Here is a 26312-nt window from a genome sequence, read left to right as displayed (position 1 = left end):
CGAGTATTTATGTATGTAATAAAGCCCTTTTGTGGGGAGAATGGCTGGGCCTGGCTCCCAAGTGGGTGGGCCTATGCCCTCCAAGGCCCTCACATGGCTGCACCCCTACCCAGTCATGTGAAATCCATAGATTAGGGCCTAATTAATGTATTTCAATTGAATGATTTCCCCTATATTTCAGGGGATTCTGTGGAAAAACTTGGCATCGGGAACAGCTTTTGGAAGAGTTGATTATGCCACTTGCATTTTAATGAAAACATATCATATCCATTTGAGACATCTGAAAATCGATGCCACTATGATAAACATACACTCATCGCCCTCTAGTTTGATTCGTGGAAATTGTCACCGAAAAGTATTTGGCCAATGGTCGATTAGCACGCTGAATGCTCGTGGACAGAGATGTGTCCAGCAATTGGTGTGCCGACGTCACAAACATCAGCCCGTTTAACGGGTTGAGGCTCACACGCGACTCAATCTGTGTTACCACCAGCAACAGAGGTGGTGGTGTTGGGGAACGACAAATTGTTATTACTTTTTTTTTTTTTTCCCCCCCTGCAGTGGCTGTCAGAACTGTATCGCCGGCTGTCACGGGGAACAAAGAAAATGATACCCTCTTGTCTTCATGTGCAGCAAAACTAACAGATAATTCCAACTAGCTAGGTGACATGGTATCCATGTATCAAATGAATCCGTAGCATTCCAGGTGCTTGAGAAGCCTTGGCTTTAGTTCTGAGAGAATACACCGTTTTTATTCTCCTTGCAGCTCCGTTGCGCATCAGAAACCGCATATCAGAAGAGCATCGCAAGAGTACGGCAACATTTTGTGGACTGCCTGCGAACTCCCGCTTGATAGGACTTAAAAGCTGTGGTGTATGAGTTTTATTTCGTTTATCTTGTTTGGAATATTTCAAAAAACAATGTTGCGCGCCACAGCAAACACGCTGGTGCTTGGGTTGTTTTTTGGGGGATTCTTGCACAGTTTGGAAGTAATCGTTCCAGCCAGAGCCATCGACGGTAAGCAGCACTGATTTGCAAATATCACCATAACTAATTGTCTTTTACGCGCCTGTCCTTACTGCCTTTTGTTGAACCACTTTCAAAAAAGACCGTTTGAATCACTTAGGCAGACATTATTATTGCAAATAGCCTTATGTCTGCCCGGTGCATTGCTACATGGAATACACATTTGCGCTCAAGTGGTTAGGCTGTGGCAATTTAGTTTTCAATCAACAGACACGCTGTGGAGGTGTGACGTGAGCAGCAAGGAAAGTCACTTATTTGTGTAGCCTACCAGCCATTGGAATGAACATCCGTTATCAATTGCCACAACTCTTATTTTGTTGCGAATGTTACATTCTGTGATATTCCTCACAGAAAACGATGCAATACATTGCCACATCTGCATTCATGTAACTTGGTCTTTGGTTACAGACAAAATGTAATCGGTCATTAAGTAGCCGTTCATTTTGACATAAGACATGAAGGTGAGGGTTAAGGCTACTATGTTGCAACTGCTTACTGGCGTCCACTTTCAGCTCCTTATCAATATCAAATTAGTACTGCATTGATTGTCGTTAAATAGGCTACATCTCATGAAATACCTGTAGCCTACCAGTTCTTTACTCAATTTCATGTAGCCTGTATTGTGTAATTCTTTAAACTGCAAGGCCTGCTTATTTCATGAGTCTGCTCAGTAGTTTATTTTCGCCAGAAACACCAACGCAGCCGCTTTCCTAAAGAAAGCGTACAGGCTTAAAGCCTCTGTATTCCAAGCCACAGCTCCTCATCCGGTCTCTTTTCATTCAATGCAACATGCTGATGAGGGTGATAAGCATGAGGCCTTCTGGAAGGCTCACCAACTTTAAAACAATATACACTGCTCAAAAAAATAAAGGGAACACTAAAATAACACATCCTAAATCTGAATGAAATAATCTTTATTAAATACTTTTTTCTTTACATAGTTGAATGTGCTGACAACAAAATCACACAAAAATAATCAATGGAAATCCAATTTATCAACCCATGGAGGTCTGGATTTGGAGTCACACTCAAAATTAAAGTGGAAAACCACACTACAGGCTGATCCAACTTTGATGTAATGTCCTTAAAACAAGTCAAAATGAGGCTCAGTAGTGAGTGTGGCCTCCACGTGCCTGTATGACCTCCCTACAACGCCTGGGCATGCTCCTGATGAGGTGGCGGATGGTCTCCTGAGGGATCTCCTCCCAGACCTGGACTAAAGCATCTGCCAACTCCTGGACAGTCTGTGGTGCAATGTGGCGTTGGTGGATGGAGCGAGACATGATGTCCCAGATGTGCTCAATTGGATTCAGGTCTGGGGAACGGGCGGGCCAGTCCATAGCATCAATGCCTTCCTCTTGCAGGAACTGCTGACACACTCCAGCCACATGAGGTCTAGCATTGTCTTGCATTAGGAGGAACCCAGGGCCAACCGCACCAGCATATGGTCTCACAAGGGGTCTGAGGATCTCATCTCGGTACCTAATGGCAGTCAGGCTACCTCTGGCGAGCACATGGAGGGCTGTGCGGCCCCCCAAAGAAATGCCACCCCACACCATGACTGACCCACCGCCAAACCGGTCATGCTGGAGGATGTTGCAGGCAGCAGAACGTTCTCCACGGCGTCTCCAGACTCTGTCACGTCTGTCACATGTGCTCAGTGTGAACCTGCTTTCATCTGTGAAGAGCACAGGGTGCCAGTGGCGAATTTGCCAATCTTGGTGTTCTCTGTCAAATGCCAAAAGTCATGCACGGTGTTGGGCTGTAAGCACAACCCCCACCTGTGGACGTCGGGCCCTCATACCGCCCTCATGGAGTCTGTTTCTGACCGTTTGAGCAGACACATGCACATTTGTGGCCTGCTGGAGGTCATTTTGCAGGGCTCTGGCAGTGCTCCTTGTACAAAGGCGGAGGTAGCGGTCCTTGCTGCTGGGTTGTTGCCCTCCTACGGCCTCCTCCACGTCTCCTGATGTACTGGCCTGTCTCCTGGTAGCGCCTCCATGCTCTGGACACTACGCTGACAGACACAGCAAACCTTCTTGCCACAGCTCGCATTGATGTGCCATCCTAGATTAGCTGCACTACCTGAGCCACTTGTGTGGGTTGTAGACTCCGTCTCGTGCTACCACTAGAGTGAAAGCACCGCCAGCATTCAAAAGTGACCAAAACATCAGCCAGGAAGCATAGGAACTGAAGTGGTCTGTGGTCACCACCTGCAGAACCACTCCTTTATTGGGGGTGTCTTGCTAATTGCCTATAATTTCCACCTGTTGTCTATTCCATTTGCACAACAGCATGTGAAATGTATTGTCAATCAGTGTTGCTTCCTAAGTGGACAGTTTGATTTCACAGAAGTGTGATTGACTTGGAGTTACATTGTGTTGTTTAAGTGTTCCCTTTATTTTTTGAGCAGTGTATAAGCCGAAGGAGTTTGCAATTGCCCGAAGTCGGGATGGCTCCAGTGTTGCACAAGCCTTCTGTGCTGCCCATAACTTTGTTTTATACATTAAAGCGTCTCCCAACCTTGATTGGACACCCCAAATTACTAGCGTACACTTCAGTGGCCCTAAATCTGGAACTTCTGGAAACAATTACCCGTGCACGCCTCCGTGTGTGTTTGGTAATACAGGAAAAGGGCGTGTTCAACGAGGTGTCAGACTTTAAGAATGATTCTTGAGTTAGCCAGTTGCACTTTTTGTCCCAGCACTGCTAAACATAAGTTGTTTTTGTTCAGGGTAATGCATTGTTGGTACCCTAGAATGTTCCGTATGCCCTAAAAGCCCCCCTTCATAATTTAGGTACTCATTATCTATTCTAAAGAACTGCTAATCACAGATGTTGGGTTTGTCTGTAAAACATTTAGGAATTATCATCTGGGACTCATAATTGCAATCTAAGTAATTTAGTTGGTGATGGATTATAAATTGACAATACTGGGGATATAGGTCTACATGCCTCTTCAAATCATGCATTTCTCTTCATGAAGACTACCGTCCCACCCACGGTTCACACTATTCAACAGCCAGTGAAAAAAATCAGAGCACCAAATTCAAAACAACAAAATGTCATAATTCAAAGTTCTCAAACATACGACTATTTTACACCATTTTAAAAGGTACATTTCTCCTTAATGTAACCACATTGTCCGATTTCAAAAATGCTTTACGGCGAAAGCATAAAGTTATATTATGTTAGGACAGGTACAACACAAGAAAAACCACACAGCCATTTTCCAAGCAGGAGAGGGGTCACAAATACCAGAAATTCAGCTAAAATTAAGCTCTAACCTTTGACGATCTTCATCAGATGACACTCCTAGGACACAATGTTAGACAATACATGTATGTTTTGTTCGATAAAGTTCATATTTATATCCAAAAACAGCATTTTACATTGGCGTGTGATGTTCAGAAAATATTTTGCCTCCAATACTACTGGTGAATCAGCACAACAATTTACAAAAATACTCATCAACATTGATAAAATATTAAACTGTTATTCAAAGAATTATTGATAACCATCTCCTTAATGCAACCGCTGTGACAGATTTAAAACAAACTTCACGGGGAAAGCACACTTTGCAATAATCTGAGTACGGCGCTCCGAAACATACACCAGGCAATACAGATACCCGCCATTTTGGAGTCATCTAAAATCATAAATAGCATTATAAATATTCACTTACCTTTGATCTTCATCAGAAGGCACTTCCAGGAATCCCAGGTCCACAATAAATGTTGTTTTGTTCGATAAAGTCCATAATTTATGTCCAAATACCTCCTTGTTGTTTGCGCGTTCAGTAAGCTACTCCAAATGTAGGAAGCGCGCCAAAAATTTCACGACAAAGTAAAAAAAAAGTTATATTTACGTTCGTTGAAACATGTCAAACGTTGTATAGCATCAATCTTTAGGACCTTTTTTAACATAACTTCAATAATATTCCAACTGGACGATTCCAATGTCTTGAAAAACGTTTTGGAACACAGCTACCTCATCACGTGAACGCGGGCCACAAAACCCATGTCATTTTCTGAGTCAACTTCCCGGCCTTCTTGTTTGCTCTCTGTTCACGGCAAAAGCCTGAAACAAGGTCCTAAAGACTGTTGACATCTAGTGGAAGCCTTAGGAAGTGCAAAATGAACCCTAAGTCACTGTGTGTTAGTCCTTGCCTACAAGCACCAGATTTCCCACTTCCTGGTTGGATTTTTCTCAGGTTTTTGCCTGCCATATGAGTTCTGTTATACTCAGACATCATTCAAACAGTTTTAGAAACTTGAGTGTTTACTAATAATATGCATATTCTAGTTCCTGGGCCCGAATTAGTAGGCCGTTTAATTTGGGTACGTTTTTCATCCGGCCGTGAAAATACTGCCCCCTACCCAAGAGAGGTTAAGAAAATGGACACTCAATTGAAGCCCCAATTTGGGGCATTTCTTCACTGCAGAGGTGTTAAATTGACATCACAAGCTTGTTGACATCCCCAGAGCCAAAAGGGGTTTGAAGGGGAAGAGAGACCATATGAAACAGAGGGCCCTTACCCCTCACCCCACCCAACCCCGACTCTCTAAGGAACATCTGGATAGAGAAAGGTCATTCATCTGGGAAGTATGTGGAGTGGTGGGGATGGGGATGTGTGGGGTGAGCGGGATGGTTACCCCTCACTCACTCCAGATGGAATTCTCAGTTGTTCTTGGTGCTGACAGTCAAGATGAGGAAGGAGGAATTATTTGCATAGACGGATGAGAGGAGCCATGAACGTGGAAAATGGGTGAAAGTCTTAAAACTTAACGTTGACAGTACTGGCTAAAGGAGAGTTCCGCATTCTCCCATTCTTGCCTCAACTCTCTTTCTCCACTCCCTAGTCCTGCCTCTCTGCTCCAATACCATGCTCTTGTTCAAGTTGACTCAATGCACTCAACCCTCAGTTAACATGGTGCTGCCTGGCTATTTACCTAAGTCAGCCAAGTTAGGCACACTAGCTCAGGACTTGCATTGCAGCATGCCACCGCCACCCGCCTAGGTGGACTGGAATAGGGTGGGCCTGGGATGTGGGACATATTCACTTTATTGAATAAAATTTCATACACATGTGGCACCACTTACAAGGGATGGGTGACATCGCCCCATAATGGAAATAACTATCAGGATTACGGTATAAAGCATATGAGCACTCCTATTACACTGAACAAAAATAAACGCAACATGCAACAATTTTACTGAGTTAGAGTTCATATGGGGAAAAAAATAAAAATAATTTATGTGGATTTCACATCACTGGGAATACAGATGAGCATGTTGGCCATAGATACTATTTTAAAAAAAAGGTGGGTGTGGATCAGAACCAGTCAGTATCTGTTGTGACCATTTGCCTCATGCAGCGCGACACATCTCCTTCACATAAAGTTGATCAGGCTGTTGATTGTGGCCTGTGGAATGTTGTCCCACTCTTCAATAGCTGTGCAAAGTTGCTGGATATTGGCAGGAACTGGAACACGCTGTCGTAAACGTCGATCCCAAACTTGCTCAATGGGTGACATGTCTGAGTATGAAGGCCATGAAAAAACTGGGACATTTTCAGCTTCCAGGAATTCTGTACAGGTCCTTGCGACATTGGACCGTGCATTATCATGCTGAAACATGAGGAGATGGCGGCGGATGAAGTGCACGACATTGCATCTCAGGATCTCGTCACGGTATGTCAGATCAAAATCAAATGTTATTAGTCACATGTGCCGAATACAACAGGTGTCGACCTTAAAGTGAAATGCTTACTTACGAGCCCCTAACCAACAATGCAGTTTTAAAAAATACGGATAAGAATAAGAAATAAAAGTAACAAGTAATTAAAGAGCAGCAGTAAAATAACAATAGCGAGACTATATACAAGGGGGTACCGGTACAGAGTCAGTGTGTGGGGGCACCGGTTAGCTGAGGTATTATGTACATGTAGGTAGGGTTATTCAAGTGACTATGCATAGATGATAACAACAGAGAGTAGCAATGTGATGTACTGGGCCATTCACACTACCCTCTGTATTGTCTTGCGGACGGAGGCTGAGCAGTTCCCATACCAGGCAGTGAAGTGACCAGTCAGGATGCTCTCGATGGTGCAGCTGTAGAACCTTTTGAGGATCTGAGGACCCAGTGATCGTTGTCGGTGATCAGGCCTACCACTGTTGTGTCATCGGCAAACTTAATGAAGGTTTTGGAGTCGTGCCTGGCCGTGCAGTCATGAGTGAACAGGGAGTACAAGAGGGGACTGAGCACGCACCGCTGAGGGTCCCCTGTGTTGAGGATCAGTGTGGAGGATGTTGTTACCTACCCTTACCACCTGGGGGCGGCCCGTCAGGAAGTCCAGGATCCAGTTGGAGAGGGATGTGTTTAGTCCCGGGGTCCTTAGCTTATTGATGAGGTCTGTGGGCACTATGGTGTTGAACTCTGAGCTGTATACAATGAATAGCATTCTCACATAGGTGTTCCTTTTGCCCAGGTGAGAAAGGGCAGTGTGGAGTGCAATAGAGATTGCATCATCTGTGAATCTGTTGGGGTGGTATGCAAATTGAAGTGGGTCTAGGGTTTTTGGGATAATGGTGTTTATGTGAGCCATGACCAGCCTTTCAAAGCATTTCATGGCTACAGGCTTGAGTGCTACGGGTCGGTAGTCATTTAGGCAGGTTACCTTAGTGTTCTTGTGCACAGGCACTATGGCGGTCTGCTTAAAACATGTTGGTATTACAGACTCGGACAGAGAGAGGTTGAAAATGTCAGTGAAGACACTTGCTAGTTGGTCAGCGCATGCTCACATTACACGTCCTGGTAATCCGCCTGACCCTGCGGCCTTGTGAATGTTGACCTGTTTAACCTGTTAGGGCTAGGGGGCAGTATTGACACGGCTGGATAAAAAACATACCCGATTTAATCTAGTTACCACTCCTACCCAGTAACTAGAATATGCATATACTTATTACATATGGATAGAAAACACCCTAAAGTTTCTAAAACTGTTTGAATGGTGTCTGTGAGTATAACAGAACTCAAATGGCAGGTCAAAACCTGAGAGATTCCTTTACAGGAAGTGGCCTTTCTGACCATTTCTGGAACTTCTTTGCCATCTCTATCTTTTACTAAGGATCTCTGCTCTAACGTGACACTTCCTACGTCGTCCATAGGCGCTCAGAGCCCGGGAAAAACCTGAATGTCGTCATCCCAGCCCTAGGCTGAAACACATTATCGCCTTTCTCAAGTGGCCGATCAAGGGACTCTGGGCTTAGGCGCGTGACCTGGCCGCCCCCGTCTTTGTGATTTTTTTTTCCCTCTGTTTGCCGAAAAGGAGATTCCCGGTCGGAATATTATCGCTTTTCTACGAGAAAAATGGCATAAAAATTGATTTTAAACAGCGGTTGACATGCTTCGAAGTACGGTAATGGAATATTTAGAATTTTTTGTCACGAATTGCGCCATGCGCACGACCCTTCTTTACCATTTCGGATAGTGTCTGGAACGCACGAACAAAACGCCGCTATTCGGATATAACGATGGATTATTTTGGACCAAACCAACATTTGTTATTGAAGTAGCAGTCCTGGGAGTGCATTCTGACGAAGACAACAAAAGGTAATCAAACTTTTATAATAGTAAATATGATTATGGTGAGTGCTAAACTTGCCGGGTGTCTAAATAGCTAGCCCGTGATGCCTGGGCTATGTACTTAGAATATTGCAAAATGTGCTTTCACCAAAAAGCTATTTTAAAATCGGACATATCGAGTGCATAGAGGAGGTCTGTATCTATAATTCTTTAAATAATTGTTATGCTTTTTGTGAACGTTTATCGTGAGTAATTTAGTAAAATGTTAGCGAATTCCCCGGAAGTTTGCGATGCTAGTTCTGAACGTCACATGCTAATGTAAAAAGCTGGTTTTTGATATAAATATGAACTTGATTGAACAAAACATGCATGTATTGTATAACATAATGTCCTAGGGTTGTCATCTGATGAAGATCATCAAAGGTTAGTGCTGCATTTAGCTGTCTTCTGGGTTTTTGTGACATTATATGCTAGCTTGAAAAATGGGTGTCTGATTATTTCTGGCTTGGTACTCTGCTGACATAATCTAATGTTTTGCTTTCATTGTAAAGCCTTTTTGAAATCGGACAGTGTGGTTAGATTAACGAGAGTCTTGTCTTTAAATAGCTGTAAAATAGTCATATGTTTGAGAAATTGAAGTAATAGGATTTTTAAGGTTTTGAAAATCGCGCCACAGGCTTCAAGTGGCTGTTACGTAGGTGGGACGAATTCGTCCCGCCTAGCCCAGAGAGGTTGAAGATCTTACATCGACTGTGGAGACCGTGATCACACAGTCGTCCAGAACAGCTGATGCTCTCATGAATGTTTCAATGTTATTTGCCTCAGAGAGCATGAAGTAGTTAGGCTCGTTTGGTAGGCTCGTGCCACTGTGCAGCTCTCGGCTGTGCTTCCCTTTGTAGTCTGTAATGGTTTGCAAGCCCTGCCACATCCGACGAGAGTGAGAGCCGGTGTAGTACGATTCGATCTTAGTCCTGAATTGATGCTTTGTCTGTTTGATGGTTCATTGGAGGGCATAGCGAGATTTCTTATAAGCTTCCAGGTTAGAGTCCTACTCTTTGAAAGCCGCAGCTCTAGCCTTTAGCTCAGGGCCGATGTTGCCTGTAATCCATGACTTCTGGTTGGGGTATGTACGAATGGTCACTGTGGGGACGACATCACCGATGCACTTATTGATGAAGCCAATGACTGTGATGTACTCCTCAATGCCATCGGAGGAATCCCGGAACATATTCCAGTCTGCTAGTCTGCTGTAGGTTAGCATCTGCTTCATCTGACTACTTTTTTTATTGATCTAGTCACTGGGGCTTCCTGCTTTAATTTTTGCTTGTAAGCAGGAATCAGGAGGATAGAATTATGGTCAGATTTGCCAAATTGAGGGTGAGGGAGAGCTTTGTACGCATCTGTGTGTGGAGTAAATGTGGTCCACAGTTTTTATTCGGTCTATATATTTGCCATTGCTAAAGCAACTTGAATTGTCATAATGGTCCATTTTTTTTTTTATAGCTACCTTTTTTTCCCTTTGGTCAAGCCACAACTGGGCTAAATAAAACTTTTTAACTTACACTTAGGTTGGAGTCATTAACTCGTTTTTCAACCACTCCACACATTTCTTGTTAACAAACTATAGATTTGGAAAGTCGGTTAGGACATCTACTTTGTGCATGACACAAGTAATTTTTCCAACAATTGTTTAGACGGATTATTTCACTTATAATTCACTGTATCACAATTCCAGTGGGTCAGAAGTTTACATACACAAAGTTGACTATGCCTTTAAACAGCTTGGGAAATTGGCTTTAGAAGCTTCTGATAGGCAAATTGACATCATTCGAGTCACTTGGAGGTGTACCTGTGGATGTGTTTCAAGGCCTACCTTCAAACCCAGTGCCTCTTTGCTTGACGACATGGGAAAATCTAAATAAATCAGCCAAGACCTCAAAATCTTTTAGACTTCCACAAGTCTGGTTCATCGTTGGGAGCATTTTCCAAACCCCTGAACGTACCACGTTCATCTGTACAAACAATAGTACACAAATATAAACACCATAGGACCACACAGCCCTCATACCGTTCAGGAAGGAGACGCGTTCTGTCTCCTAGAGATGAACGTACTTTGGTGCAAAAAGTGCAAACCAATCCCAGAACAACAGCAAAGGACCTTGTGAAGATGCTGGAGGAAACAGGTACAAAAGTATCTATATCCACAGTAAAACGAGCCCTATATCGACATAACCTGAAAGACCGCTCAGCAATGCCAGACTACGGTTTACAACTGCACATGAGGACAAAGATTGTACTTCTTGGAGAAATGTCCTCTGGTCTGATGAAACAAAAATGGAACTATTTGGCCATAATGGCCATCGTTATGTTTGGAGGAAAAAGGGGGAGGCTTGCAAGCCAAAGAACACTATCCCAACCGTGAAGCACAGGGGTGGCAGCATCATGCTGGGGGGGGGGGGTGCTTTGATGCAGGAGGGACTGGTGCACTTCACAAAATAGATGGCATCATGAGGAAAGAAAATGATGTGGATATATTGAAGCAACATCTCAAGATGTCAGTCAGCAAGTTAAAGCTTGGTCGCAAATGGGTCTTCCAAATGGACAATGACCCCAAGCATACTACCAAAGTTGTGGCAAAATGGCTTAAGGACAACAGTCAAGGTATTGGAGTGGCCATCACGAAGTCCTGACCTCAATCCTCTAGAAAATGTGTGGGCAGAACTGAAAAAGGGTGTGTGTGCAAGGAGGCCTACAAACCTGACTCAGTTACACCATCTCTGTCAGGAGGAATTGGCCGAAATTCACCCCACTTAATGTGGGAAGCTTGTGGAAGGCAACCCAAAATGTTTGACCCAAGTTAAACAATTTAAAGGCAATGCTACCAAATACTAATTGAGTGTATGGAAACTTCTGACCCACTGGGAATGTGATGAAGGAAATAAAAGCTGAAATAAATAATTCTTTCTACTATTATTCTGACATTTCACATTCTTAAAATAAAGTGGTGATCCTAACTGACCTAAGACAGGGCATTTTTACTAGGATTAAATGTCAGGAATTGTGAAACTGAGTTTAAATGTATTTGGCTAAGGTGTATGTAAACGTCTGACTTCAACTGTGTGTGATAGATATATCTATTCTTTTTTATATTCCCAGCAGGCTTTAGGGGATGATTTTGACCATATGCTTAATTGGGGGTGTTTCTTAATGCAAATAGCCACGGTCTGGTATGACCTCTGAGGCTGGAAACCATTGATAAATACCAATTAATATCTCCTACGGGTGTGCATATGATGCTAGCCGAAAACGTTTGATTTATCAAACAATCCAATGTGTATGTACTAGAGGTCGACCGATTATGATTTTTCAACGCCGTTACAGATTATTGGAGGACCCAAAAAATGCCGATACTGATTAATCAGCCATTTTTTAAAATATGTTTTTGTATTTTAAGTTTTATTTAAATTTTTTAAACAATTTTTTTTACTTATTTATAATATAATTTAAAAAAATTAAACAAATTATAAATGTATTTGTAATAATGACAATTACAACAATACTGAATGAACACTTATTTTAACTTAATTTAATACATCAATAAAATCAATTTAGCCTCAAATAAATAATGAAACATGTTCAATTTGGTTTAAATAATGCAAAAACAATGTGTTGGAGAAGAAAGTAAAAGTGCGTAAGAAAGTCATGTGTGTCATGTAAAAAAGCTAACGTTTAAATTCCTTGCTCAGAACATGAGAACATATGAAAGCTGGTGGTTCCTTTTAACATGAGTCTTCAATATTCCCAGGTAAGATGTTTTAGGTTGTAGGAATTATAGGACTATTTCTCTCTATACGATTTGTATTTCATATACCTTTGACTATTGGATGTTCTTATAGGCACTTTAGTATTGCCAGTGTAACAGTATAGCTTCCGTCCCTCTCCTCGCTCCTACCTGGGCTCGAACCGGGAACACATCGACAACAGCCACCCTCTCGAAGCAGCGTTACCCATGCAGAGCAAGGGAAACTACTCTTAAGTCTCGGAGCGAGTGACGTTTGAAATGCTATTAGCGCGCACCCGGCTAACTAGCTAGCCATTTCACATCGGTTACACAAGCCTAATCTTGGGAGTTGATAGGCTTGAAGTCATAAACAGCGCAATGCATTGCGAAGGGCTGTTTGAATGAATGCTTACGAGCCTGCTGCTGCCTACCATCGCTCAGTCAGACTGCTCTATCAAATCATAGACTTAATTATAACATAATAACACACAGAAATACGAGCCTTAGGTCATTAATATGGTCGAATCCGGAAACTATAATCTCGAAAACAAAACGTTATTCCTGTTACATTGCACAACCTTTAACCTTTTACATCTAGACGTTCCGCTAGCGGAACACCTGCTCCAATATCCAATGATGGGCGTGGCGCGAAATACAAACTCCTCTAAAATCCGAAAACTTCCATTTTTCAAACATATGACTATTTTACAGCATTTTAAAGACAAGACTCTCGTTAATCTAACCACACTGTCCGATTTCAAAAAGGCTTTACAGCGAAAGCAAAACATTAGATTGTCATCAGAGTACCCAGCCAGAAATAATCAGACACCCATTTTTCAAGCTAGCATATAATGTCACAAAAACCAAAACTACAGCTAAATGCAGCACTAACCTTTGATGATCTTCATCAGATGACAACCTTAGGACATTATGTTATACAATGCATGCATGTTTTGTTCAATCAAGTTCATATTTATATCAAAAACCAGCTTTTTTACATTAGCATGTGACGTTCAGAACTAGCATACCCCCCGCAAACATCCGGTGAATTTACTAAATTACTCACGATAAACGTTCACCAAAAACATAATTATTTTAAGAATTATAGATACAGAACTCCTCTATGCACTCGATATGTCCGATTTTAAAATAGCTTTTCGGTGAAAGCACATTTTGCAGTATTCTGAGTAGATAGCCCAGCCATCACGGCTAGCCATTTAGACACCGACCAAGTTTAGCCCTGACCAAACTCCGATTTACTATTACAAAAGTTTGATTACCTTTGGTGGTCTTCGTCAGAATGCACTCCCAGGACTGCTACTTCAATAACAAATGTTGGTTTGGTTCAAAATAATCCATCGTTATATCCAAATAGCGGCGTTTTGTTCGTGCGTTCAAGACACTATCCGAAGTGTAAATAGGGGTCACGAGCATGGCGCAATTCGTGACAAAGATTTCTAAATATTCCATTACCGTACTACGAAGCATGTCAACCGCTGTTTAAAATCAATTTTTATGCCATTTTTCTCGTAAAAAAAGCGATAATATTCTGACCGGGAATCTGCGTTTAGGTAAACAGACGAAAGAAAACAAGGCATGGGGTCGACGCGGGCACGCGCCTGAGTCTCACAGTACTGTAACCAGCCACTACCCAAACGCGCTACTTTTTTTCAGCCAGAGCCTGCAAAGCCACGATTCGGCTTTTTGCCGCCTTCTGAGAGCCCATGGGAGCCGTAGGAAGTGTCACGTAACAGCAGAGATCCTCTGTAATGGATAGAGATAATCAAGAAGGGCAAGAAATTGTCAGACAGGGCACTTCCTGCATGGAATCTTCTCAGGTTTTGGCCTGCCAAATGAGTTCTGTTATACTCCAGACACCATTCAAACAGTTTTAGAAACTTTGGAGTGTTTTCTATCCAAAGCTAATAATTATATGCATATTCTAGTTTCTGGGCAGGAGTAATAATCAGATTAAATCGGGTACGTTTTTTATCCGGCAGTGAAAATACTGCCCCCTAGCCATAACAGGTTAATGTTATGTCATAATTACGTAACATTCTGGCAAATTAGTTCGCAACGAGCCAGGCGGCCCAAACGGTTGCTTAAACCCTGACTGCATCCAATGAATGCAAAATGACACAATTTCACCTGGTTAATATTGCCTGCTAACCTGGATTTCTTTTAGCTAAATATGCAGGCTTTTTTTTCGCAAACGTGCTTTTGTTAAATCATGCCCCGTTTTGGCGAAGTCGGCTGTCTTTGTTAGGAAGAAATAGTCTTCACAGTTCGCAACGAGCCAGGCGGCCCAAACTGCTGCATATACCCTGACTCTGTTTGCAAGAGAAGTGACACATTTTCCCTAGTTAAAATAAATTAATGTTAGCAGGCAGTATTAACTAGATATGCAGGTTTAAAAATATATATTTGTGTATTAATTTTAAGAAAGTCATTGATGTTTATGGTTGGAGCAACGTGTACCTAAGCGATTATATGCAACGCAGGACAGGCTAGATAACTACACATGGTTGATGATATTACTAGTTTAACTATTGATTATGATTGTTTTTTTATAAGATACGTTTAATGCTAGCTAGCAACTTACCTTGGCTTCTTATTGCATTCGCGTAACAGGCAGGCTCCTCCTGGAGTGCAATGTAAAGCAGGTGGTTAGAGCATTGGACTAGTTAACCCTAAGGTTGCAAGATTGAATCCCTGAGCTGACAAGGTAAAAATCTGTCATTCTGCCCCTGAACAAGGCAGTTAACCCACCGTTCATAGGCCGTCATTGAAAATAAGAATGTGTTCTTAACTGACTTGCCTAGTTAAATAAAAATAAAAAATTTTTTTTAAATAACGGCCAAATCGGCATCCAAAAATACCGATTTCAGATTGTTATGAAATCTTGAAATCGGCACTAATTAATCGGCCTTTCCGATTAATCGGTCAACCTCTAGTATGTACATTCTAAATTCCATTTGTAAGTATTTTAGAATAGTTTCTACACAATATTTGATGAAAAGGCCCCTGGAGATAGTCAGAATGCCAGCAGTATACATTTTGCACACATCCATAACACAATACCAATGAATGCAGAACATACTGCTCAGACCTACTACTGGCAATGTTGCAACTTAGGCCCTTCATCACTACAACAAGAATTCCAGGACTTGAAAAGATCCACCACCTCTCACTGGTAGGCAACAGAGTGCCTTAAATATAAGACAAAACACACATTACAATAAGAGAGACAACCACTACATAAAGAGACCTAAGACGACAACATGGTAGCAGCACAAAACATGGTACAAACATTATTTGGCACAGTCAACAGCACAAAGGTCAAGAAGGTAGAGACAAAAATACATCACACAAAGCAGCCACAACTGGCAGTAAGAGTGTCCATGATTGAGTCTTTTAATGAAGGGATTTGAGATAATAACTGTCCAGTTTGAGTGTTTGTTGCAGCTCGTTCCAGTCGCTAGCAGTGAACTGAAAAGACGACGAGCCCAGGGATGGGTGTGCTTTGGGGACCTTTTAACAGAATGTGACTGGGTGTTGTTTGTGGAGGATGGGGGCTGCAGTAGATATCTCATAGAAGGGGGAGTGAGGCCTAAGAGGGTTTTATAAATAAGCATCAAGCAGTGGGTCTTGCGACGGGTATACAGAGATGACCAGTTTACAGAGGCGTATAGAGTGCAGTGATGTGTCCTATTAGGAGCATTGGTGGCAAATCTGATGTCCGAATGGTTAAGAACATCTAGCTGCTCGAGAGCACCCTTACCTGCTGATCTATAAATTATGTCTTCATAATCTAGCATGGGTAGGATGGTCATCTGAATCAGGATTAGTTTGGCAGCTGGGGTGAAAGAGGAGCGATTACGATGGAGGAAACCAAGTCTAGATTTAACTTTAGCCTGCAGCTTTGAAATGTGCTGAGAGAAGGACAGTGCACCGTCTAGCCATGTTCTTGTATGCGGTGACTACCTCAAGCTCTAAACCATCAGAGGTAGTAATAACATCTGTGGGAAGAGGGGCATTCTTCTTACCAAACCACATGACCTTTGTTTTGGAGGTGTTCAGAACAAGGTTAAGGATAGTGTCCACCAAGCTTTCTCTAAGAAAGCTTTGTTGTAGAGCATTTAACACAAAATCCGGGGAGGGGCCAGCTGAGAATAAAACTGTATCTGCATATAAATGGATGAGATGGCTTCCTACTGCCTGAGCTATGTTGATGTAAATTGAGAAGAGCGTGGGGCCTTGGATTGAGCCTTTGGGTACTGCCTTGTTAATAGGCAGTGGCTGAGACAGCAGATGTTCTGACTTTATACACTGCAGTCTCTGAGAGGTAGTTAGCAAACCAGGTCAAAGACCCCTCAGAGACACTCCTTAGCCGGCCCACAAGAATGGAATGGTCTACCATATCAAAATCTTTGGCCAAGTCAATAGAATTAACAGCACAGTATTGCTTAGAATCAAGGGCAATGGTGACATCATTTGACGACCTTTTAAGGTTGCAGTGACTCATCCATAACCTGAGCGGAAACCAGATTGCATACCCGAGAGAATACTATAGACATCAAGAAAGCCAGTCAGTTGATTTATTGACAAGTTTTTCCAACACTTTTGATAAACAGGGCAAAATAGAAATAGGCCTATAACAGCTAGGATCAGCTTGATCTCCCCCTTTAAAATAAAGGATGAACCGTGGCTGCCTTCCAAGCAATGGGAATCTCCCCAGAGAGGAGAGACCGGCTTGGCGATGATAGGGTCTGCAACCTTAAAGAAGGGTCTAAACCATGTGACCCAGATGTTTGTTTAGAGTCAAGTTTAAGGAGCTCCTTTAGCACCTCGGATGCAGTGACGGCCTACAGGGAGAAACTTTGTAGCAGGGCAGGAGAAAAAGAGGGAGAAGCATCAGGGATAGTCGCATTAGAAGAGGTGGGAGATGAGGAAATGTTGGATGGGCAAGGAGGCATGGCTGAGTCAAGTAGGAATCCTGACTTAATGAAGTGGTCATTTAAAGAGCTCAGCCATGTGCTTCTTGTCAGTAACAACCACATCAACATTAAGGGACATGGGCAGCCTTGAGTAGGAGGGTTTATTCTCCAGGTCTTCTTGGGGTCAGAACCACAGAGAGAGAGAGCTGCTACTTAAAGTAACTAACTATGGCCTTCCGGATAGCCTGAGTGCACTTATTTCTCATTTGCCTGAATGAGAGCCAGTCAGCCTGAGTATGCGCGTGCCGAGCCTTTCGCCAAATGCAATTCTTGAGGTGGAGTAACTCTGCAAGATCACGGTCGAACCACGGGCAAAACCTGTTTTTAATTCTTATTTTCTTTGAGGCCATGTTTTGTTAACAATACCACTGAAAATATAAAGAAAGAAGGTCCAAGCGTCTTCGACAGAGGGACTCAAGCTGATTCTTTACCATTTTAGAGGCCAGTTCATGAAGGAAGGCTTGCTCATAAAAATATTTTAGCAAGCGGTTATGACAAATCAGGACAGGTCGTTTCACTGAGCAGCCATTACGAACACAGGCTGTAAAACAGTGATCACTAAGGTCATTACAGAAAACACCAGACTGATGCCGATCAGGATTATTTGTGAGGATAATATTGAGGAGAGTAGCATTTTCTGGGTGTTTTGGAGTCATACCTTGTGGGATTGGTGATTTAATCTGAGAGATTTAGGGAGTCCCATTGCTTTAGGACTTGGTCAGGTGGTTTAAGCATATCCCAGTTTAGGTCACCTAGCAGGACAAATTCAGACTTCGTGTAAGGGGCCAGGAGAGAGTTTAGGGCAGGCATGGTATAGGCTGGTGCTGAAGGAGGACGATGGCACCCAGCAACAGTCAACAAAGAGCTATTTGAAAGTGTAATGCTTAAAACCAGCAAATCAAATTGTTTTGGGACAGACTTGGTAGAGACAACCGAGCACTGAAGGTGATCCTTGGTAAAGATTGCTGCTCCCCCACCTTTGGAAGATCTGTTTTGCCCAAAAACGTTATAACCAGAAAGATTAACATCAGTATTCAAAACACTCTTCCTTAACCACATCTCAGTAATGACCAACACATCTGGATTGGAGCTGTGAACCCACACTTTCAATTGATCCATTTTAGGTAATACGCTTCTAGTGTTAACGTGCAGAAATCAGTGAAGCAGATATCAGAGCACAAGTCAAAATTGCTAGCAACAGTAGGTGGCCCAGGGTGTACATGCACATTTCCAGATATCATCAACAGTAATACAATCAAGGCACGGCATAGTACAGGGAGAGCTCTGCAGTGCAGATTTATGACATCTGAATGTGCATCAGATGGCATCAAGGTCATATTGTACAGCAATTTCATCAGCTAACAAAGTTTGTAGTCAACAAAGTATGCTGGAGTCATGAGACAAATATCAAAATGCACAAGAATTTTTTTTAAATATATAACGACTTGAGGCTAGCCATTGTAAGTTCAGAGTCACTCGCCCCAACAGTGCACATGTGCTGGAGGCGAGCGAAAGCTCGGGAGAGGGGTGAGTGTTGTGAAGGTACCGTTACCAGACAGGGAGAGACAGGCCAGGGCAGACGGTGAACAGATCGCCAGGTGGAATCGAGTAGGTGTCACACCCACTTGGGAGAAGCTTTTATTTCTGGAGGCAGATGTCTTGTAGAAAATGCCAGTGAATGGTCTTTGAACAGCAGGTGGGGGCTTCAGAGGACGCTTCAAAGACTCCTGACACTTGTTGGGCCCAAAGGCCTTTTACTTCACACCTTAGTGCCAATTGAATTTGTAATCTGTCCTTGCAAGCATGGGAGGCTTAACTCAGCATTGTCCCCATAAAGTAAAATATATCATTGTAATGTACTTTATTTTTTTATTTTTCTTCTTGGCTTTTAAAATGGCATCAGACCAAACTCTACTCACTCAGTTCCAGGTTGGAATGGTGTCCTCAGGTCTCTGCTGTTTGTTGGCTAGAGCTACCTCTGTAAAGCTTGGAAAAAGAACATTGGAAGCAGTAATCTCTCTGGTTAATTTTGGTCAAAATTAGGTTGTAGGTTTGGAGTTTTGATCTGGAGCGAAGGCCATGCTGTGGAGGGTAGCATCCTGCATATGTACCTGCCAAAAAATCTAAGTTTATCTAACTCCAAATCTATCCTTTTGTAAAACAAAACATGTTGAAAAATGTGAGCGCTCACATTAAGCAGTATCTCGCTGAGGGGGGCATATCTACATCTGTATGTTTTTTTTTTTTCCTTGTGCATTTTGCCATTTTATCTAGTTCTGCTGCTTATATGTCTGGGAGCTAGAGTGGGAAGAATAGGTGGAGGGAGGGATGGAGAATGTAAATGGCTTTTTCTCAATTGCATACTCCACATCCTCTCTCTATCGGCTCTTTCTCAAACCCATTGGAGGAGAAGGTCAGAGGGGAGGGACCTCTTTCGTTCTCATCCAATGGGTTTTGAGAAGGGGGAGAGGGAGGACACGATGAGTATGCAATTGAGAAGATAGTCACCACTAGCCAGCCTCCACCGAGTACTCTGCAATTGCGTCATCCGTGGATCTGTTGGGGTGGTATGCAAATTGTAGTAGGTCTAGGGTGTCAGTTAAGGTGGAGATGGTATGATCCTTAACTACGCCTTGACAAATGCTAGGTTCAAACAGGACAGACCTCAATAACAAAGACCAAGAAGATTTGATCTGATTTAGGCCTACATGGGAAATGTTGGGTGGAACTTTTGCTGGAGAGATCAGTCTGTCATGGCTAAAAACATTTCCCAGCTGCCCCTGGGTCGGTGTGATCTCGAGAAATGTAATTTAAGATATTATGTTCATGATATCTTTTAAAGAGGCCAGATTAGATTGTGGATTAGATTGAGTGTGTGTGACTGGCAGAGGAAGCTCATTTTAGGTATAGAGGCTGTTACCATTGTGGAGCTGTGAAAAAGCTATTCACACATCCAAACCATCCTCCTAAGGCCTGGAGATGGAGGGAGGAAAAGAAATGTAGAGAAAGAGAGAGTAGGTGTTGGAGTGATATTGATCTATAAATGTCTCTGATTTAAAAAGGAGCAGATACAAAGGATTTGTTTTGGCAGTGCAGAGTGTGAGAGTGACTTATCCTGTGAGCAGTGACTTCATCTCATAAAATCTATGAACCCCTAGATGTTTTGATTTAGTTCTGTACTTATCTAAAATATCTGTCTTGTTCAACATTTTGTGTGTAAAACTAGGGGCAATCAGTGTTGGGTTAATTTTTATTGTATTTTACTGAGGAGTAGATCTAACTGTCCACCCCATAATCAATCTTCTTAATACACTTATCTTCTCTAGCCTCCCTTTCCAGATCTCAAGTGTAACATACTGTATCACCAGAAAAAGCTGTCAGACTTTCTTCCATTTATCTTTTGGAATTTGAAAGCAATTTATTCTTGAGTGACTATTATTCTCTGTTGTGGTTTTCAGCTATTTCTAGGAAAAATGGAGACCATTGGTTTAATGGCGCAATGATTTGGTATGAAGTTTTGGTCAACCTTTATTTGGCTAGTCAATCTGTAGTATGAACATTGGTAGAGCATCTATCTGTTGATAAGCAACTGCTTGCTAATGTTACTGTTAAGAGTTAGGGTTAGTAGATAGTTAGAGCCTCTACACTTTTTATAAATATACCGTCAGCTACACATATTACTAAAATGTAAACTTGCATACATCTAGACCTCTACCTCCAGAGTTGGCGCACGACACTTGCCTGAAAGTTTCTCCCGTTGAAGCAGGGCAGTGTAAAGTTGTCTCGTTGAGCCAACACTCCTCCAGTATAAATGGTAATAGCAGAGCAATGTTTTTCAAACTGCTGAAATATATAGACATTTTCCTAATTTTATACTTTTTTTGTAGTTTTTACCTGAAATTGCAGTAACAGCCTGTTACATTCTGAAATTGTCACAGTAGCTGCCATCTGCACTGAGCCACATAAAACTATGGAAGCCTATCCCCACCACGAAAAACATGTAAGATGTAGATCATACAAATAGGATATGTTTTTTTTAAATTTGTAACATTGTGGAGATTTCAGGTGGCACCACAGGTCCCAGAGTGGTGGAGGAAATTGTCTTCCTGGGGCCCAGAGTTTTCCCTGATGTGGTAGTAGACAAACCTCAGTGGTGGAAAAAGTACTCAATTGTCATACTTGAGCAAAAGTAAAGTTACCTTAATAGAAAATGACACTGGTAAAAGTCACCCAGTAAAATACTACTTGAGTAGAAGTCTAAAAGTATTTGGTTTTAAATATGCTTCAGTATCAAAAGTAAATGGAATTTATAAAATGTACTTAAGTATCAAAAGTATAAACCATTTAAAATTCCTTATTAAGCAAATGAGCTGGCACAAATGTTTTTATGTATTTTTTTTATATATATATATTTATATTTATTTTTTTATTTTTTTTACAGATAGCCAGGGGCACACTCAGACATGGTTTACAAATGAAGCATTTGTGTTTAGTGTGTCCGCCAGATCAGAGCCAGTAGGGATGACCAGGGATGTTCTCTTGATAAGTGTGTGAATTGTAACATTTTCCTGTCAAAATGTAACGAGTACTTTTGGGTGTCAGGGAAGATGTATGGAGAAAAAGTTATTTTCTTTAGGAATGTAGTAAAGTTGGCAAAAATATAAATAGTGAAGTACAGATACCCCCCAAAAAACAAAGTAAAAGTACTACTTAAGTACTTCACACCACTGACAAACCTATCCAACTCCACACCCTAGTTGTTGTAGCATATGACAGTAATAAATCAGCTTTAAAAAAGGTTTTATATGGGCTATGATGGGACCAGATCATTTGTTATAATGCTAAAAAAAAAAAATCCTGGCCCAGGGAGGATGACAACATTAAAACCCTTTTACACAGGCAGAGACAACTGACTGGATACAACTTAACAAGGCTGACCTCGCTGTATGCAGGGTTGCATCATGTAAGGCTTTTGCATCTGTAATTAAAAAGATACTCATACAGTATGTCAACACTATTGTGTTGATTAATTCCAGTCAATCATTTTGGTTCAAGGCCAAGGTAGCCTAGCCACCCGAGGTGTGAATATAAACCAAATTTCATCACGTTCCTATTTCAGGCTATAAATACAGTGCATTTGGAAAGTATTCAGACCCCTTTTTCCCCATTTTGTTAAGTTACAGCCTTATTCTAAAATGAATAAAAAATGTGTTTATCCTCATCAATCTATACACAATACCCCATAATGACAAAGTGAGAACAGGTTTTTAGAAATGTTTGCTAATTTATTACAAATAAACATAACTTACTTACGTAAGTATTCAGACCCTTTGCTATAAGACATGAAATTGAGCTTCGGTGCATCCCGTTTCCACTTTGACAGACCTCTCCAGAGTTCCTCTGTGGCGATGAGAACGTTCCAGAAGGACAACCATCTCTAAGCACTCCACCAGTCAGGCCTTTATGGTAGAGTGGGCAGAAGGAAGCCACTCTTCAGTAAAAGGCACATGACAGCCCGCTTGGAGAAATAAGATTCTCTGGTCTGATGAAACCAAGATTGAACACTTTGGCCTGCATGCCAAGCGTCACATCTGGAGGAAACCTGGCACTATTTTCAGCGGCAGGGACTGGGAGACTATTCAGGATCGAGGGGAAAGATGAACGAAGCGAAATACAGATCCTTGATGATAACCTGTTCTAGAGAACCCAAGACCTCAGACTGGGGCGAAGTTTCACCTTCCAGCAGGACAACGACCCAAAGCACACAGCCAAGACAACGCAGGAGTGGCTTCGGGACAAGTCCCTGAATGTCCTTGAGTGGTCCAGCCAGAGCCCGTTCTTGAACCTATTCGAACATCACCTATGAGACCTGAAAATAGCTGTGCAGTGTCGTTCCCCATCCAACCTGACAGAGCCTGAGTGGATCTGCAGAGAAGAATGGGAGAAACTCCCCAAATACAGGTGTGCCAAGCTTGTAGCATTATATCCAAGAAGACTCGAGGCTGTAATCGCTGCTGTAGGTGCCTCAAAGTACTGAGTAAAGGGTCTGAATACTAATGTAAATGTCATATTTTGCATTTTTGCAAACATTTAAAAAAAATGTGAACATGATCAAATTTGGTTTATAGTCACACTTCGGGTGGCTATGTTACTGTACATAGCTCAGGCTATAGAAACATGACATTACGTTTCCCCTGGCCCAGATGGGATCAGAGTGCATAAGATTCTCTATGCTACCTGCAGCTGTAGTGGGCTACAGTTTTTTTATATATTTTTTTTTACATTTGGGGTGGGGAGGGGTATACATGCATGCATACTTTTTTTAGAATATACCTTTATTATTCCATGCAAACCCTAACACCCCTCCCCCAATTGAAGTAAACTAATAAACAACAACACTTAGGCTTCTACCTTCAGTTTATACATATTATACACATTTTACAGAAACAATCTATTTTACAATAGTTATATTTTGTTTTTAGTCCTATTTCTGATGTCCATCCAGTTTGATTTATTTTTGTAACTGTGCTATTTCACAATTTCTGAACCTATATACACTTTACAGTGTATATATGTTTTATATTGGTTATCTTAGTCCCACCATTCATCTCTCTTAACACCATCCATTTTGGTTTTGTATTTGCCATGTATTTTTCAACTCTGCTGTGATGCTTCACAAAAGTACTGAACCTTTCTATTCTCATATTTTCTACAGATGATAAATTAGAGAAACATTTTTGCTAAAATAAATATATTATTGATTGACTGACTGACTTTTCAAATCACCCAGTATTGTTATCTGCAGTGTTAGTTCCATTCCTGGACCTGTGACCAAAAACGAGCTACATATGGACAGTACCAAAATAAGTTATCTTATGACTCTGCCTCCTCACAGAAAAATCTGCAGAGCTCGGAAGGGGGGGTGTGTGTGTGTGTGTGTGTGTGTGTGTGTGTGTGTTGCAAGAATTTTGTATAATTTAAATTGAAAAATGTGAAGTTTTGAATCCGCCGTTGTTTTGCGTGTCAATTCATAAACCATGTGCCATGGAATGGGTACATTGAAAATCTCTTCCCAACTATTTTGCAATTTATATGGCACAGCTGTCAATTTTTTGGTCCTCAAATTAATTTGGTATATGTTTTTATTTATCACAATTTTCTTGAACCATTTATGTTCTTAAATGCAGGGCCGACAGACAAGTTCTTTACTTTTCCTTCTACTTGCCTCTTCCATTTTTGTAATGCTGCAATTAGTTTGTTGTAATTTTGGGTAGAGCAGACATTTCCTGCTTTTTAAATGATATGTACCAAAAATATTCAATTTTATTTGGAATGGCAAGCCAGACAAAATTACAAGGGCCTATTTATATAACGAATATGAATTCGGAGGGCATAAATTATTAAATATTAAAGCACTAGACCTCTCACTAAAGGCAATAGTCATACAAAAGTTAAACTTAAATCCGAAATAGCTGCATGTGTGACACAACTAAAAAAGAAAAAAGAAATTTTTTTAATTGAAAAATACTTTTTTTTATCAATTAGTATATTTGAGTTTAACCACTATTTGTCGTATTATTTGTTCTGTCTTTTCAGGTGGATTAAACTGAAATTGCAACCAACTTTCTAAGGCTTGTTTAAAAAATAATGATATTTTGGAGATTTAGTTTTCAACAACCAAAAGTGAGCAGTTGTAATCTAAATAAAGGGAAAAATGCCATTCTTGAACATGGGGTGAGACATTCCTACCAATTTACTAGGGAACTATTTCGGATTTAAGTATAACTTTTGTATGACTAATGCCTTTAGTGAAAGGTCTGGTGCTTTAATATTTAATATTTTATGCCCTCCGAATTCATATTCGTTATAAAAATAGGCCCTTATAATTTTGTCTGGCTTGCCATTCCAAATAAAAGCAGGTCACTAGGTGTAGACAAGGCCCTAAGTAAATAGGTAAACTGTGATATGACTAAAGAGTTAATCAGGGTGATTTTTCCACAAATAGACAGGTATTTTCCTTTCCATGGTAGCAAGATCTTAACCCCTAAAAATGTATTGGAGTGAGAATGTCTTTATTTTGGGATTTGTATACTGAGTATGTCCACATTTTATTGGTAAAGTAACTTTTTTTTAGTGATCCAATGCGTAATAAAGTATATTTAGCATAATTTGGTTTTAATCCAGAGAGGTTAGCAAAAGTATCTAGATCCTCTGAGGCTGTGGGGGGATTCTAATCGTGGTTTTAAAAGAACCTGAAACATCAGCGTACAATGAAACCTTTGTTTTAAAGCCACAGATTCCTAATCCCTTAATATTATTGTTGGATCTCATTTTAACAGCTAACATTTCAATGGCCATAATAAATAGATATGCCGATTTAGTGGACAACCTTGTTTTACTCCTCTTGACAGTTTAAAACTTTCTTACTTTCTTAAACCATAATTTATTATTTTACACCTAGGGTTACTATACACAACTTTAACCCATTTTATAAGAGATTCTCTAAAGTTGAAATATTCTAGGCATTTATGTATAAACTCCAGTCGTACTTTATAAGAAGCCTTTTCAAAATCAGCTATGAAAACCAGGCCTGGTGTCCCCGATATTTCATAGTATTCTATTGTCTCCAATGTATCGTCCATGTAAAAAAAAAACTGTCTGATTAGGATGAATAATATCTGACAATACCTTTTTAGTTCCATACGCCAAGCATTTAGCTAGAATGTTTGCATCACAACACTGAAGTGTAAGAGGTCTCCAATTTTTTTTCAATGGACTGGATCTTTATATATATATATATATATATATACACACACACCACTTGGATCATGTTTCAGTAATAATATCAGACCTTCTTGTTGCGTGTCTGATAATCTACAATTTATATAGGAGTGGTTAAAACATGCTAATAATGGTCTTCT

General features: G+C 41.2%; 1 protein-coding gene across 4 annotated transcripts in view; it reads left to right on the top strand.

The window, feature by feature from the left end:
- The first annotated feature begins 484 nt into the window (after positions 1-484).
- The window catches only part of LOC106583141 (low-density lipoprotein receptor-related protein 1), a 219342-nt gene continuing 193514 nt past the window's right edge, over positions 485-26312 (top strand). For all 4 annotated transcript variants that reach the window (XM_045705049.1, XM_045705048.1, XM_045705050.1 and 1 more), the window contains exon 1: positions 485-1017. In XM_045705049.1, coding sequence (XP_045561005.1) covers positions 876-1017 — 142 coding nt within the window. In that variant the 5' untranslated portion in view covers positions 485-875. The remainder of the gene's footprint in view (positions 1018-26312) is intronic.

Source organism: Salmo salar, chromosome ssa22 (genome assembly GCF_905237065.1).
Source record: "Salmo salar chromosome ssa22, Ssal_v3.1, whole genome shotgun sequence".
Taxonomy (NCBI): Eukaryota; Metazoa; Chordata; class Actinopteri; order Salmoniformes; family Salmonidae; genus Salmo; species Salmo salar.
Note: the sequence above shows the minus strand (reverse complement) of the source record. Positions and strands in the feature narration are given on the sequence as shown.